Here is a 14,891-nt window from a genome sequence, read left to right on the forward strand (position 1 = left end):
GCCTTCATCATTATACCCTTAGTACTCATCTCCACAGCCTACCACACATTGAGGGCTGAGCAACTGCAATGGGAACATGACTCAACCCGCATAGGTTTCCTGTTTGATTTTCTTAGAAAGGCCAGGTCCTGAAACACATGGGCTATAGTTGCACTGCAAAAATAATCAAGTATGACACCACTTTAAATTGTCATGGCTCAATGCTATGGAATTCTGGGAAAGTTTTGTGAGCTATTCAGCCTTCTCTGTCAGAGAGCTCTAGTGTCACAGCAAACTGCAATTCCCAAGATTGCACAGCATGGAGCCATGACAGTTAAACTGGTGTCAAACTGGATTATTTCAATTCAGAAAGGACATTGAGAAACTGGAGCGTGTCCAAAGGAGGGCGACAAAAATGGTGAAAGGTCTGGAAACCATGCCCTATGAGGAACGACTTAGGGAGCTGGGGATGTTTAGCCTGGAGAAAAGAAGGTTAAGAGGTGATATGATCGCCCTGTTTAAATATTTGAAGGGGTGTCATATTGAGGAGGGAGCAAGCTTGTTTTCTGCTGCTCCAGAGAACAGGACCCGGAACAATGGATGCAAGCTACAGGAAAAGAGATTCCACCTGAACATTAGGAGGAACTTCCTGACAGTAAGGGCTGTTCGACAATGGAATGCACTCCCTCGGAGGGTGATAGAGTCTCCTTCCTTGGAGGTCTTTAAACAGAGGCTGGATGGCCATCTGTCAGGGATGCTTTGATTTGGATTTCCTGCATGGCAGGGGGTTGGACTGGATGGCCCTAGTGGTCTCTTCCAACTCTATGATTCTATGATTCTATTTCTGCAATGCGGATACAGCTGTGGTGAGTATATATGAATTAAGAAAGCATCCTCTTGCATATGCTGCCTTTGTAATATATGAAGAGTCATAAGCTCCTCATGTGGTGATGAAGAAGAAATGGCTAGGAGTCCATTCTAATTCCAGCAATTCCTCCCATCACCCACCACAAATACATGAGGGGGAAGAGAAGAAAAGGAAAAGGAGAGAAGGAGAGTACATCTCAACTGTTATAACAATTCATATCAACAATTCTACCAGTAAGACAGAGTAGTACTATTCACCTATTGAAACTCAAGTCAGCCGGGGTCCATAACACATGGCAAGAGGCAGGAAGCCCATCTCGACCAGCCCTTCCAATTTCCTGATAGTATGATTCCATTTCCTTTGGAGCTCCATAATGAACAACGGTTCGAATATCTGCTTTATTGATGCCCATTCCAAAGGCTACAGTAGCTACTATACACTGGGAAACAAGCACAACAGTAGCATTGTTTAATTCCACTTTGTAACTACTGCACATATCCCAAGTGTATATAATATTTTATGCTATTTTATGCTGTTGTCTATAGTATACCCATCTCGGGTCAGACTTGTACCTGTATTTCCAAGCTTTGAGTAAACCTAATATTAGTCCTAATCACAGTACACATTAAAATCAATGAATCATATGTTATTTGTGACTAACTAATCTATTCATTTCAATTGGTCTACTCAGCTTAGCACTATGATTGGACTTAGCCCGCTTAATGCAACACTCTTCACAAAACAAAAGAGGAGGAAGTGTAGTATTTGGGGGAAAAATAAAGGAATAGTTAGTTTTGTTAAGGTTCTACTAAACATAAGAGAGGGAATGCAACCAGATTCTACTCACGTATAGCAGGAAATAAGTGCTGCTGAATTCAATGGGAATTACTCTCAAGGAAATGGGCAGAGAACCACAGTTCCAATAAATCTAAGTGTCATTAACTCTAATGGGACCAAGACATATATAACTTTTGCTGAATTTTCACCACCAAGTTTGCCTTTGCAAACAGGAATTACAGTAGCTCCAAACAGCAAATAATAAAGTTTCCTCCATATGCTTCCTCTGAATATGCCTTCAAAATAACATCATTTTATGGCAAGTCAATTACACTTCTCTCATACCTGAATTTCATCTCTCATGAACCTATGATGAATGTCTCTCCTTTCCTTGATTCCCATGCCAGCATGGTATGTACCGCAAACAAGGTTTAATTTTACCAGTTCTGTAGCTACTTGTTCAGTGATCTTCCTTGATGGGCAATAAACAATAGTGGGGCCTTCAAATTCATAAGTGGTCCTAAGAAATAAAATAAATTGAAAATTGCTGTGTGCAAGGCTGGACTGTCAATAATGCAAACAGAGTAAATGCTCAAGGATCCCAGTAGCTAGGGAATGCATGCAGGTGCTGGTACTTGTGCTGTGATGATATCAAGAGAAAATTGCTCCTAGGAGAGGTAGGTTGTAGTTCTCTCTTCCTCTGACCTTTCCAAATAATGGTAGGTGTGGTGACATGGGAGTCACAACCCATCCCTGAATGGTAAAATTTACTACCAGCTCTGAGCTGATTTTCCAAATAATGAACGTGGATGGTGATTTGGGGTTACAACCTCTGAAACTCTGGCCTTGGTTACAACATCCCCTACCCATGGTCAGAAAGGGCCTGGGCACAGAGAAGGCTCCTCTTGTAAAGTCTTTACTGTAGATTTATTTAATTAAAATTGATGTATACAAGGCTATATTTCAATAAAGTCTGGAAATACTGATATACAGACCACATTTAAGAAACCGAAGACTTAACATAAACATTCTTCTGTCTCAAATTATCTTTTAAGCATCATATATAAATGCTCTTCCATCTCAAAAACATATTTTATTCATCATACAGTTGATTAGCTCTTGTCTTTTCAAATATTCCACGACCACTGCATCACTCAGGTCCACTGCTCTGGGATGCTCACAGAAGCCCATGTGGTAATGGTGACCAAGAGTTTCCCTAACTCCATAACTTCACCTGATCAGAGAGCTAGACCATTTGTAGTGGATGACAACCCGAAGATCACCAACACAAGGTAACACTACTTAATGCAAAATACTGGGAAAGAATTGACTGTTTTGCCTCCTAATGCAATGAACTGCCAAAAAGACACTTAACTTTTGTCATTTACAGATATTTCATTTTCCTTCTGGGCACAATTCAAGGCACTGGTTTTAACCTACAGGGCTTTCAGTAGCCTAGGTATTTAAAAAGCCCACCTTGAAGATTGCTTTCTCCCAGATGTCTCACTATAATGAGATGTCCCATCTCATTCAGAGATGAATGAAGCAGGCCCTCTTAATGCTATAATTCAACACAGAAACATCAAGAATGTACAGAGGCATTCTCAAGAAGTACTTTCCAATTCTGAAACCCTAATTCCGCAAAATCCAAACTTAATAAAGATATCCAAATTATTTTGAGCCTTTTCACAGGTTAGGCAGAACACATTAGTATTATAACCATAATTGACAGGAAAAGGGTTACAGCCAAAATTGTTTTAAAGATGTATTTAAAAATGGGTTCCCACATGTCTCAGGAGGGCCATGGGCAAGGTGACCCCACACTGCCCTGGTTATTCCACTTGTCCCACCCTCACAGCCCACTGCCCTCGCAACTCTACTGCTGACAGAGTCTGAGAGGGATGGGGGAAATAAAACCATGCTGGAGCTTTGCTTAGAAGTGCCCAGCAGCACAATTTCTGCAAATCTTTTAAAACATGTTGCAGTGACTGTTTCAATATTTCCAGGCCAGGTGCTAATGCAAACTGATTGCTTCTGCATCCTCCCTGCCCCCACAATCCAGCTGCTGCCTCTGGCAGTTTCTGAGCAGTGCCCCAGGCTTAAGCCCCTTAATCCAGTCAGAAGGATATCTCTGGTTATCATCCCCCGAATCTTTAAAGTGAAGTAGATTTAAATTTAAATATTTCTGAACATTTATTTCAAGGGTAAGTCTTGGAACAAAAGGGTTTGTAAGTAAAGTAAGGCAAAATACACTCACATATCTTTTTTAATGAGGAACTGCTTTAAGTCTCGGATAATATTTCCAGTTTTTCGTCCAACTTCCAAGTATAGATTAGGCCGGTCAAAACTAGTACATGTGATCTGAGAATTCTTTAGGTTTAGACAGTCTACTATGTCCTTTCTGATGGAAGGGCTTGCTGTTGCGGTTAAGGCAACAATAGGAACCTGTAAATCAAAGTGATTACCCAGCAGGCAATAAGAGATGGGAAAGCAAAGGATATAAATGAAGAAAAAAAACTTGAGAGTACTAATCCTTTGAAAGTGTTACAGAAGAAAGGATAATCAGTCACTTTTGATTTGACTACACAAACTGCACACATGTATTCAGGAATAAAGTGAGTACTTCCCAGTACAAGATTTAAATAATTTAATGTCCTTAAATCAGGGACAGTTCAGTATGTGTTTTAGGGAACAATCAAACACCTGCCCATGCTATAAAGTACAGAGAGGTTTCAGGCAGGTTAGGGCTTCTTTTCCCCTCCCAGTTTACATGGACAACGGGGGGGGGGTGTCTTAAGACCCTCCTCACACATTCTGACAAAATCTGACTACCAAAACGTCTAGGTAGTTGTCGAATTATCAGTCAGAGGTGTAGTAAATCATCAAGCACTAAGAAATACAAGGATAGCCATTGTCACCTACCAGGGATAAGAAAGGCTGCCTGAAGTCTTCACATGCATATTTACTTAGGAGTAATCTACATAAAACACATAGAGGATACTCCGAAGTACATATTGCACTTGTAAAAGTCTTCATATTTAAGGATGTTCCGTGATAATGGATGGGGAAAATAATTTGCCTTCCCCCTACAAATATCCACAAGCAGACAAAATTAATCACACTTTGCCTGACAATGTTGAATTCCCCATCTTAAACATATTTCTGGGGTCACTGATTACAAAGTTCTTGAATTAACTCTTAAGAGCTGTTTTATTTTCTGCAGTTCTTAGATGCCTTGAAAAACTTCAGCCTTCTCAAGGACAGAAATTGTAAACCCTATAACCAGTTCATAAAATCATAACCTCTGTTAAACAAATCTAAGAATGAATCAGAGAATTCAGAGTGGTCTGCAGGCTCTTTCCCCACTTTCATATCACTTCATTCTCCTTTTCTTGCAGCTTTATGATAGTATGATTGAACACAGATATCATGCCCAGCCACACTCAAGGACCTCTAATCACAGTTTGGTGTAAAGATTGAATTGAAAATTACAATTTACAATTAGACAGTAAACCAGAATTGGAAACCATCATTTGAAGGGTAAGTACTTGTTACAGCAATTGTAACACTTTTTCAGAGGCCTCAGGACTACTAACCCCAAACGAACTAAGAACAGGCAGTTCTAAACCAAGGTTTGTGCACGCATTTAAAATGTCTAACCATGTTTAACATGTCATGGTTTGGTATTGTATCTGATATTTTAATTTTATTAAGGTTTTATTAAATTTTAGCAATGTCAAAAAAGTTAAATCCTTAAAAATCCTGCAATGATGAGACTTACATTAGGAAGCGTTTTCTTTAACAACCCCAAAGACCTAAAAGAATTCCTGAAATCATGTCCCCATTCAGAAATACAGTGAGCTTCATCAACAGCTATCAATGTGATACCTAAAAGAAACAAAAAAAATCCCACATGGTTATACAGCCTTTATAACACTATAGATTTGAGACTTGCAAATGACAGAATTCAAAGATAATCACACTCCTTATTTCCAAACACAAGTGTTTGGAAATCACATGTCACAGAAACAGCTGCATATCTTCTAAGAATATTCCTCATTAATATTATATAACTCACAAGATACATTTTACATCTTTTAAAGCTATACATTAGATTACACTACAGCAATTCTGAATTCCAAATGACATGAAGACTCAATACTGACAGAATCCTAGAGAGAAGGAACAATCTTTTTGCATATACTTGCAAATAATTTGGGGCGGAGGAGGAGAACATTTTTGTTGTTTTTGTTACCTGCTTTGATTTATGATAATTTTATCAACCTCCAAGTCACCCTACCAACAACAGCGCTGCTCAGATCTTACATATTCAGGCCTGTGGCTTCCTTGATATAGTCTATCCATCTAAACTTTCTCTTTTCTGACTGCCTTCTACTTTACCAAGCATTAGTGTATTTTATAGTGAGTCATGTCATCTCATGATATGGCCAACGTAAACCAGCCTCAGTTTAGTCAGCTTGGCTTCTAGGAGAATTCAAGCTTGGTTTGCTCTAGGACCCATTTATTTATCTTTCTATCAGTCCTCATAGTATTCATAGAACTCTTCTCCAACATCACATTTCAAATGAGTTGATTTTCTTCCTATCATCTTTCTTCACTGTCCAGCTTTAACAACCATATACAGAAATGGAAAATATAATGGCATGGTCAATCCTAAATTTAGTAATCAATTATATATTTTTATACTTGGGGATCTTGTCTAGTTCTTTCATAGCTGCCCTTCCAAGTCCTAATCTTCTTCTAGTTTCTCGACTGCAGTCTTCATTCTGATTAAAGATGGAGCCAAGGTATGGAAAATCTTGAACTATTTAAATGTCTTCATTGCCAACTTTAAAATTATGTAGTCAGGCAGATATCTGGAAATACAGCTCCCACAACCTGTTATCATTGGCTGTAACAGATGTGACAGACAAGAGTTGCAGGTCAAAGTTTCTGGAGAGCCAAAGGTATTATACTCCAGTTTAGAACACTATGAATAATACATAAATATTTAAGGAATGAATATTTCTGCAATTAAAGATGGGGCAAACCACTCCTGATTTTTTGTTTTGGCCTTCTCTCCTTTTTCAAAATAAGAGACCTGCTCATACAAGGCCTAATCCAATTTTCTTTTTTGTAGCTCAAAGTAGGGCTGCCATAGTTTAACTTAATTACATTTGTGAGATCTTACTATGTTATGTGTCATGAGTATGCCATAATAAGCAGGTCTGCAAACAGCCAGTGGCATATGGCCATAGATAACAAATTACAATTTTTACGATTTTACATTTTTATTTTAAATCTTTATTTAGCTACAGGTTTGTAGCTCTTATAAGTATCAAGATATATGTTGTGTTGAGAATGTCTGATGAAATGTATGAAGGTGATTTTACAAATGAGATTCTAAGTGGCATTCCTTCTATGCCACAAATAGCTCCATGTGCTTCTTGTCTAGCAGAAAAAGATTGTTCTAACTGATACACACAACTTGAAAAATTCAGTATTACTTGTCAAAAGTTTTGGATTAGCATACCTTCTACTGTTTATTTAGATTGTTGGGACTGAAATATATAAAAATCTGACTTTAATTTTGTTTACCTGACAGAGAACTAGAGCCTTACCCACTAATTTTTAAGTTTCATTCATTATTCTGATGGACAGAAAAAAACACAGAAACATAGATATGTCCTCTTCTGAGCCTTCCATAATTCTGCATAAATCAAAATTCAGATAGAAGTCTGTTTTATGTAATGTTCTATTGAATGTAACATTGTACTGATCTGCTTCACTGCCTCTCCCACTGTTTTCTGATAATCACCCAAACAAGTATAGAAACACAAAGCACAGGCATCCAAAAAATTAAATTCCTAGCCATTCCAAAGGCTGCCACCCCTTCTGAATACTATCATATACTATCAACTATCTATGCTTACCAATTGTTTGGTCAAGTTCCTTCAACCATGACAAATTCCCCGAACAGAATTCTGGGGTTAGATAGACAACTCTATAGTGGCCCCTATTAAAAGTGGAGGAAAGCAGCATTATTATCTATCAGAAGTGAATTCAGATTCATACAATGTAAACTTCAAATTAATTTGTTTTAGCAATTGCTTTAACATTTCTATCTTCAAAAGAAGCTTTGTATTACAATTCTATTTGTCTTCTGAACAGTAAGCACTAATAAGTTCAGTTAGACTCTCTCTTAGGTAAGTGTATATAGAACTGCATCCTTGGAAACCACCAAAAAGAGGGGTTTACTTGCTTTAAAAAGTAAAAAGAAATACAGCTTACAATTTGATTTTCCCTCTGACGTTTTTTGACTGTGCTGATCCAAGTAGGCAAGCTTGAATTCCTGACATCCTGCAAGAAAACAACACAAACAAGGTTTGCTTTAAGAATGCTGAAACACCATTGTTTCCTCAATATGACTTTCACTCATGAAATTCACTATAAAAAGTAGTTACATATGTGCTTCATACAATTTAAATATGTAAGCTATTTATTTCTCTTTGCCAACTTTCAGAGGAAATATCTAGACATTTAAAAGAAGAGTAAGGAGTGGAAACAGAAGTGAGCTGCACTTTCTTTTATCAAAATTTCAATGTCAGACCTGAAAAATAACTTTGTAAGAGAGTGGGAAATGAGCTGTCACATTCCATTGTAAATAATAATAAAGAAGCATACTTTTGGAGAACATCAAAAGGAACTTGGGGGGGGGGGTAGGATTTCCTCCCTTTTAGATATGACCCCACTGTAAAATAAGATGCTCTATTTGTTTATTTTTTCTTCTCATAGCTTTCAAGTAAAAAGCAAAAATAAAAAGTGAGAAGCTTTCTAACATCAGGAAAAAAAGAAACTACCCGCTGACATAAATGTTTTCCTGATAAGCTGAAACCCAGTATATGTACACATACAGTACTGTATACATCAGGGGTAGGCAACCTTTTGGAGCCGGGGGCCGGGTTGGTGTCCCTCAGACAAGTCGGAGGGCCGAAGCCGGGGGGTGGAGCTTCCACCCTCCGGGGCGGGGCTACATGCTGGGGGCGGAGCTTCCACCCTCCGGGGCGGAGCCACCCTCCGGGGCGGAGCCTCCACCGAAGCCCTGCAAGGAGGAGGAGGCGTGTGCCCGCCCTCTCCTCCTCGGTCCCTTTCTGGACAAACACCCCAACCTGCATTCCAAAACACACACAACAGCACAGTTGTGCATTTCACATGGCTTTACTTAACATGGCCTCTTGCATATTTCAGAGGCTTATTCCATAACCAAACCCCTTGGGTTTAACATGGCTATGCATATTGAACATGTCAAGGTGGTTTCACCGTTCTTGGACCAAGTGTATTTCTCAGAAATGTGTACTTGGTCAAGGGACTTTGGTTTTTTCTTCACTGTGCATGGGTTTGTAAAAATCACAGCAATTTACACTGGCCTTGCCTCAGAGGTTTTCTGATATCAATATCACCATTAAAGAACCAAAAACACACAGAAAAGGCACTTTGAAAAGTCACACTCTCTTGGCTTCAGAAACAGTGCGTACATGCTTCTCAAGCTGACTCATATCATTATCATTGTCATCATCATCATCACCACCACACTATCATTGTCAAAGCAAGGGAGACTTGTTAGCATTAAAAGCACACAAAACACACTTTGCAAGGTCACACTCTCTCAGCTTCTGAAACAGTAGTTGCATCCTTCTCAAGCTGACTCATCATCATCACCACCACACTATCATTGTCAAAGCAAGGGAGACTTGTTAGCAATTAAAAAGAATGCAAAATAAAACAAAAAAACCTATGTGGCCTCTGGCCACTCACCACCTTCTCCTCTTCCTCCTCCTGCTCTTCCTCTCTCCTCTTCCTCCTCCTGCTGCCCCATCTCCTCTTCCTCCTCCTGCTCTTCCCCTCTCCTCTTCCTCCTCCTCTCTCCTCTTCCTCCTCCTGCTGCAACCACCCCCATCTCCTCTTACCTCTCAATCCCTCTTCCTACCTCCTCCGCCCACTTCCTCCCTACCTCAAACCTTCCTCCTCCTAGCATATCCCCAGTCACCCCCTCTATCCCTCCTCCTCCTCTTCCTCCTCCGTCTAGCTTCGCCTCCTCCTTCTTACCCCCTCTCCTCTTTGTCCTCTATCTCTCCGCCTTCTTCTAGCCTCCTCCTTGCTCATTTCCCATATCCCTCACTTCTTTCCGCCTCCTGCTGCCCCCATCTCCTCTTCCTCCTGCTGCTGTCTCCTCCTGCTCTTCCTCCCTCCTCTTCCTCCTCCTCCTCCTCTTCTTTCTTCTCCTCCCCCTCCTCCATGCGCCGCGCGGCCTGGGGGCAGGATGGAGGAGATGGGCAGCGCGGGGCTGCATGAAGCCCTGCGGGGAGGCGGGGATGGCCCCGCGGAGCCCCGCGGGGAGCCACGCAGGGCCCCGCGGGGAGGCAGGGATGGCCCCGCGGAGCCCCGCGGGGAGGCGGGGAGGGCCGTGCAGAGCCCAGCGGGGAGGCAGGGGAGGGCGGCGCCAGTCTTAATCCTTTGCCTCCTCCGCCCCAGGCCGCGCGGCCCTCCTCTTCCTCCTCTGCCGCCATTTTGTGTATCAAAATGGCGGCGAAGTCTCGCGCGACCTTTCCCGTCCTGGGAAAGGTCGCACGAGACTTCGGCCACCATTTTGAAAAATAAAATGGCGCCCGGAGCGGCACGGAAACGGCGGCAATCGGCGGCAGGACTGCGCGGGGGCCGGCAGAAAGGCCTCGGCGGGCTGGATCCGGCCCGCGGGCTGTAGGTTGCCGACCCCTGGTATACATGCTGGAGAACTGGACTGAGCAACTGAGATGGGTCTGAAGGTCTGAAAGCTATATCTACCCTATTTTGTACCATGTCTTCTTCTTTAAAACCAGAAGATCACTTCTGAATTTGGAAAAAGGCTACTTGAGGACTCCATAGCCTTGTGCTCCCTCAAACAGCATTAAAATGAACAAGTACTGTATGCCTCCTGGGGGTTTGGGGCAGTGTAATTGTCCATTTCAAACTCCCAAATGGGGAAGAAACTCTTGGGATTGCTCAGGGAGTTGATAGGCTGCATAGTCCCTTGGAATATGGACAGGTCAAATCCTTCTTCAAAGAAACCAAAATCAAAATACTATTTGCAACCATTTCCTTCTGTACCTGGACAAGCATATATATATATATATGGATAAATATACACATAACTTTAAAAAGCCCTTTTTATTTACCTGTACTATACTTTATTATACTGTTACACATTTAATATAAATAAAAATTAACCAAGACTAATATTTTATGCATTTAACAAAGTAGGCCCTAGTCCACAAGTCTATACTACTTCAGGTTTTTTTCTTTCAGCAGGTATACATCTAGCCTTCTTGAGTTTGTGAATCTTGCATAATTCTGTTTTGCCTGATAATCATTTTTTCAAAACAAAACAGACTGAACAAAAATATAATCTAAAAGCACTCTTTTCATAGGAACAGCCTTAAAATAGATTAACCTTCCCCCACCAGATACTGTAATTAAAAACAGAAAGCAAAGAAGCCTCTCTACAACATCTCACTCACAAATGAGTATCAGAAATAACACTTTTACCCAATACTGAAAGGATGTCTATTTCCTCACTCACTCACACCAAGCTGTAATTATAAGTCTTTCCAACAGCAACAGCAATATGCTCATGGTTTTTTTTTTCCTTAATGAGGCTTCTGTAAACCTTTTAAATGTGGTATGTTTGGGCATTCTGTGGCCTACAATTTAAAAGATAGAGACAAACTGCTCTTCTAAGTTACATGGAACTGGCAAACATCATAAGGCCTTCTGGCAAAAATGACTCTCCTGTAATAGGGTTATACTTACTCAAGTTGCAGTATTTGGTCCTCCATCAAAGAAATAAGGGGAGAGATTACTATCCCAGTACCTCCAGTGTATACAGGTGGATACTGAAAGCACAAACTTTTTCCATATCCTTAAAAAGAAATGGAAATGGTGATATAAAACCAGAAAAGAGTTCATATTTTCATATTCCTGCATCCCAAAATGATGTACTATTGTGGCAGTTGGAATTCAATAATCAATATTCAGTTCATATACATGAAATAAATGTAGTAAAATATAGTGAACCAAAGAGGGCACATAGAAAGAAATTTGGAATTGAGGCCCCTACAAAGGAATGGTGGGGAGGACTTCAGAGTGGTGTGTTAAAATACAGGTTGATACTTTGAAAGAAATTTGTTCTTCAAGGCCATGCAGCTGGCTCTGACACCATAATAACTCAAAGATAAGAGGTGCAGCTTCTATGGTACAAAGAGGCCCAAGGTAACATCAGAATTGATAAAGGAAGAAAGAATGTGTTCACGAGCATCTCAAATGGATCTTTTGACATATGCTTATATCTGTTTTCTGATTGTAGGAAATCCTATATGTGTAAATTTTACTATAGCCAATGAAATATAACAAAAAGATTTCTTTGTTTAAAAACCTATAAAAACCAATGGATTTTATTTGTTTGGGGCCTCAGAAATTGTGTTGGAATAATTCCATGCTGAGGACACTTGGCTAGCAATAAAGCTGTTTTTTTAATCAAACTGGGTCTTTTACAGGTTTATTTCTGTTCTGTTTAAGAACCCAATATCAGATCAAAATTAGTTTGACTGATATCTGCTACACTATCAGACTGTGTAATTATATGAATATATTGACAGTGATACATAAGACCACCTAATATTTATGTATCTAGACAGATATTAAGAATTAGTTCAAAAATCCTGAACAAAGGCCAAACTTCCTGTTTTTCAAATGTGAAAAAGTTACATCAAAGTCCAAACTGTGTTTTTATGTATTATATATATAATCCTGAAAAATCCCACAAATTGTGCCCTGAATGCATGTGGCTTTTTAAAGAGTGATTGCAAACAATTATTGAAATCCCTGAAATGAAGAAATATCACTTGGAGATCATATCCTTTTCCTCTTTTTGTTTACAGCCAACAGTTCTGTCAATCCCGTCTAAATTAACTTTCACATTGTGACACTGATCAAAACTAAGGCTTACATTGTTATGCACTATCCCATTGCACTGAAATGAAACAGACCCTGTTTGTGACATGGTAGAGGCCTGATACAGACAAGGGAATTTTAACTGTGGATGGAATATAATTGCCAATAAACAACAAAGACATCAGACTGTGCAAGCCTACTGCACAGATCACAAGAAGATGGCATGGAGACAAAGGAAGACAGATATAATTCCAAATATGGTTGGCCCTCACATTTGTGGATTTGACTTTTGGGGATTTGGTTATTCACAAATTTGTTTAATATGATCTCTCTAAGAATATCTAGATCCTCCAACATGACTCTATGGTCAACTTCTGCCAAAGAGCGCACTGGGGGAGCTAGAGATTCCTACAGTGAACACTTCTCTAGGCAATTGTAGGTCTCCAGCACGATGCTATGGTCAACATCTGGCAGATGATGACCACAGAGTTGCACTGGAAGAGCTAGAGATTTCCAGAGGAGTGTTCTCTCAGGTAAAAAAAAATAGTATTTTTTATTTGCAGTTTTTCCACTTTCACTAGGGTCCTGTGCTCCTAACCTCAGCAAATGTGGAGGACCCACTGTATTCCTGATGCAATAAACAGTTCATCAAAAGCAGTAATTCAATTAGGATTGCCCAACATAGGCTCTTCCACAAGATGCAACTTTGTACAACATATCAGTAATAATGATATGTTGTACCGTTGTATAGTACAGTTTGCTAATCAAGATGTTGTTGTGCAGCTTCAAGTTGTTTTCTTGGCAAGAATTGTTCACAGGGGGTTTGCCACTGGCTTCCTCTGAGACTGAAAGGATGTGACGTGCCCAAGCTACTGGGTTTCTATGGCCAAGTAGAGATTCAAATTCTGGTCTCCCTGGGTCCTAGTCCAATACAAACCATTAGACCATGCTAAACATTGGAGGGGACACAATGGAAAACATTTTCTTGGGTGCTAAGATTTGCACATTACCACTCCAATCCTCAAGATGCCTAGGTAACGAGGAAGTTTTAGAATTACTAATGTAATAGTAAAATTTGGAACCCATAATCTTACTCCCAAGAGAGAGAAAAGGGAGAAAAGAGAGAACATGCTCTTTCCATTCAATTGAGAAGAGAGGAAGGACTGCTCCCCCAGTGCAGCTCCCCCACATCAGTTCCCACCTCTGGTTCCAATCACTCAACTTCAGATTCTAAGCTTTTAGTTTTTCTCCCCATGTTACATCAGCTTTTGATACCTTCTCCCATCCAGATTCCCATGGTTCTCTGCTAATGCATAATTACATAAACACCATATGGTATAATTACATAAATACTATCTTGGGACCTTACACAGAAGAGTGGAAGAAAACTTTCTCATGGGGTTAACAATGACTTAAAATGACATTTTATAAGAAATCTACATATCTTACCAGTTGCCATAACAACAAGATTGTCTCTTCTGTCTTGCAAAACTGAAGATATCACTTTCCACTGGACCCTTAATGGAAAAATATGATGCAAAATGTTCTGTTTCAACTGTGAATTCTGACAAGAACTGGATCTTATTCAGCAACTCAGCATTCACACTCTCATATGTAACATGTAGGTTTCTTTTTCTTTCTTTTTTCACAGAAAACTGAGGCTGCCAGTTTTATCTTATCAGTTCTTTTTTTTAAAAAAAGTTCTATTTCTTTTCTCATAGTTCCTTTTCTATAAAATTCTACTTTGTGTAGGGTCTCCATCTGGAAGACGGCAGTGTAATGCAAGTAATGTAAAAAAAAAATACTACAGCTATTTATTTTAATTATGTCCTACCTTATTCCCAATTGGGAACCCAAAATGACATTTGTCAGGATACTGTCTAGGTCACTGCTACTCAAAGTGGCAGTCTATGGGCCAGTGCCCATCTGTGAGCCATTGGCTGACAGTCTGCTGTGAGTTTCCAAGGGAAAAAAAGACAATAATTATATCCAATGGACACACATATGGTGCCAGTCCCTGGCACATGGGGGGGGGGGGGACCTTGCTGGTGTCCAAAACTGACAGCTTAAGACTCTCTAGATCTCTATCTCAAACTATTAAACATCAAAACTGTAAGTGTCACATTTGGAATACAAGTACAAGCCAGTGGAGATGCTGAAGCACGGCTACAACATCAGTTGCAGAATTAGCCAACACTACTAGACAATAATGATTAGCCACAACTTCATCGATAATAATAATAATAATAATAATAATAATAATAATAATAATAATAATAAT

The 14,891-nt window shown here is 39.9% G+C and overlaps 2 protein-coding genes across 3 annotated transcripts in view; both read right to left on the reverse strand.

The window, feature by feature from the left end:
* GTF2E2 (general transcription factor IIE subunit 2) overlaps window positions 1-14,891 on the reverse strand; it is a 333,455-nt gene that overhangs the window by 103,435 nt on the left and 215,129 nt on the right. The window lies entirely within an intron of this gene.
* The window catches only part of WRN (WRN RecQ like helicase), a 74,098-nt gene that overhangs the window by 33,329 nt on the left and 25,878 nt on the right, over window positions 1-14,891 (reverse strand). For both annotated transcript variants that reach the window (XM_042449401.1, XM_042449400.1), the window contains exons 13-20: window positions 14,060-14,127; window positions 11,471-11,579; window positions 7,916-7,984; window positions 7,558-7,640; window positions 5,406-5,512; window positions 3,882-4,069; window positions 1,970-2,144; window positions 1,105-1,286 (exon numbers count right to left, since the gene is read on the reverse strand). In XM_042449401.1, coding sequence (XP_042305335.1) covers window positions 1,105-1,286; window positions 1,970-2,144; window positions 3,882-4,069; window positions 5,406-5,512; window positions 7,558-7,640; window positions 7,916-7,984; window positions 11,471-11,579; window positions 14,060-14,127 — 981 coding nt within the window. The remainder of the gene's footprint in view (window positions 1-1,104; window positions 1,287-1,969; window positions 2,145-3,881; window positions 4,070-5,405; window positions 5,513-7,557; window positions 7,641-7,915; window positions 7,985-11,470; window positions 11,580-14,059; window positions 14,128-14,891) is intronic.

This window comes from Sceloporus undulatus, chromosome 2, assembly GCF_019175285.1.
Source record: "Sceloporus undulatus isolate JIND9_A2432 ecotype Alabama chromosome 2, SceUnd_v1.1, whole genome shotgun sequence".
In the NCBI taxonomy this organism is placed as follows: Eukaryota; Metazoa; Chordata; class Lepidosauria; order Squamata; family Phrynosomatidae; genus Sceloporus; species Sceloporus undulatus.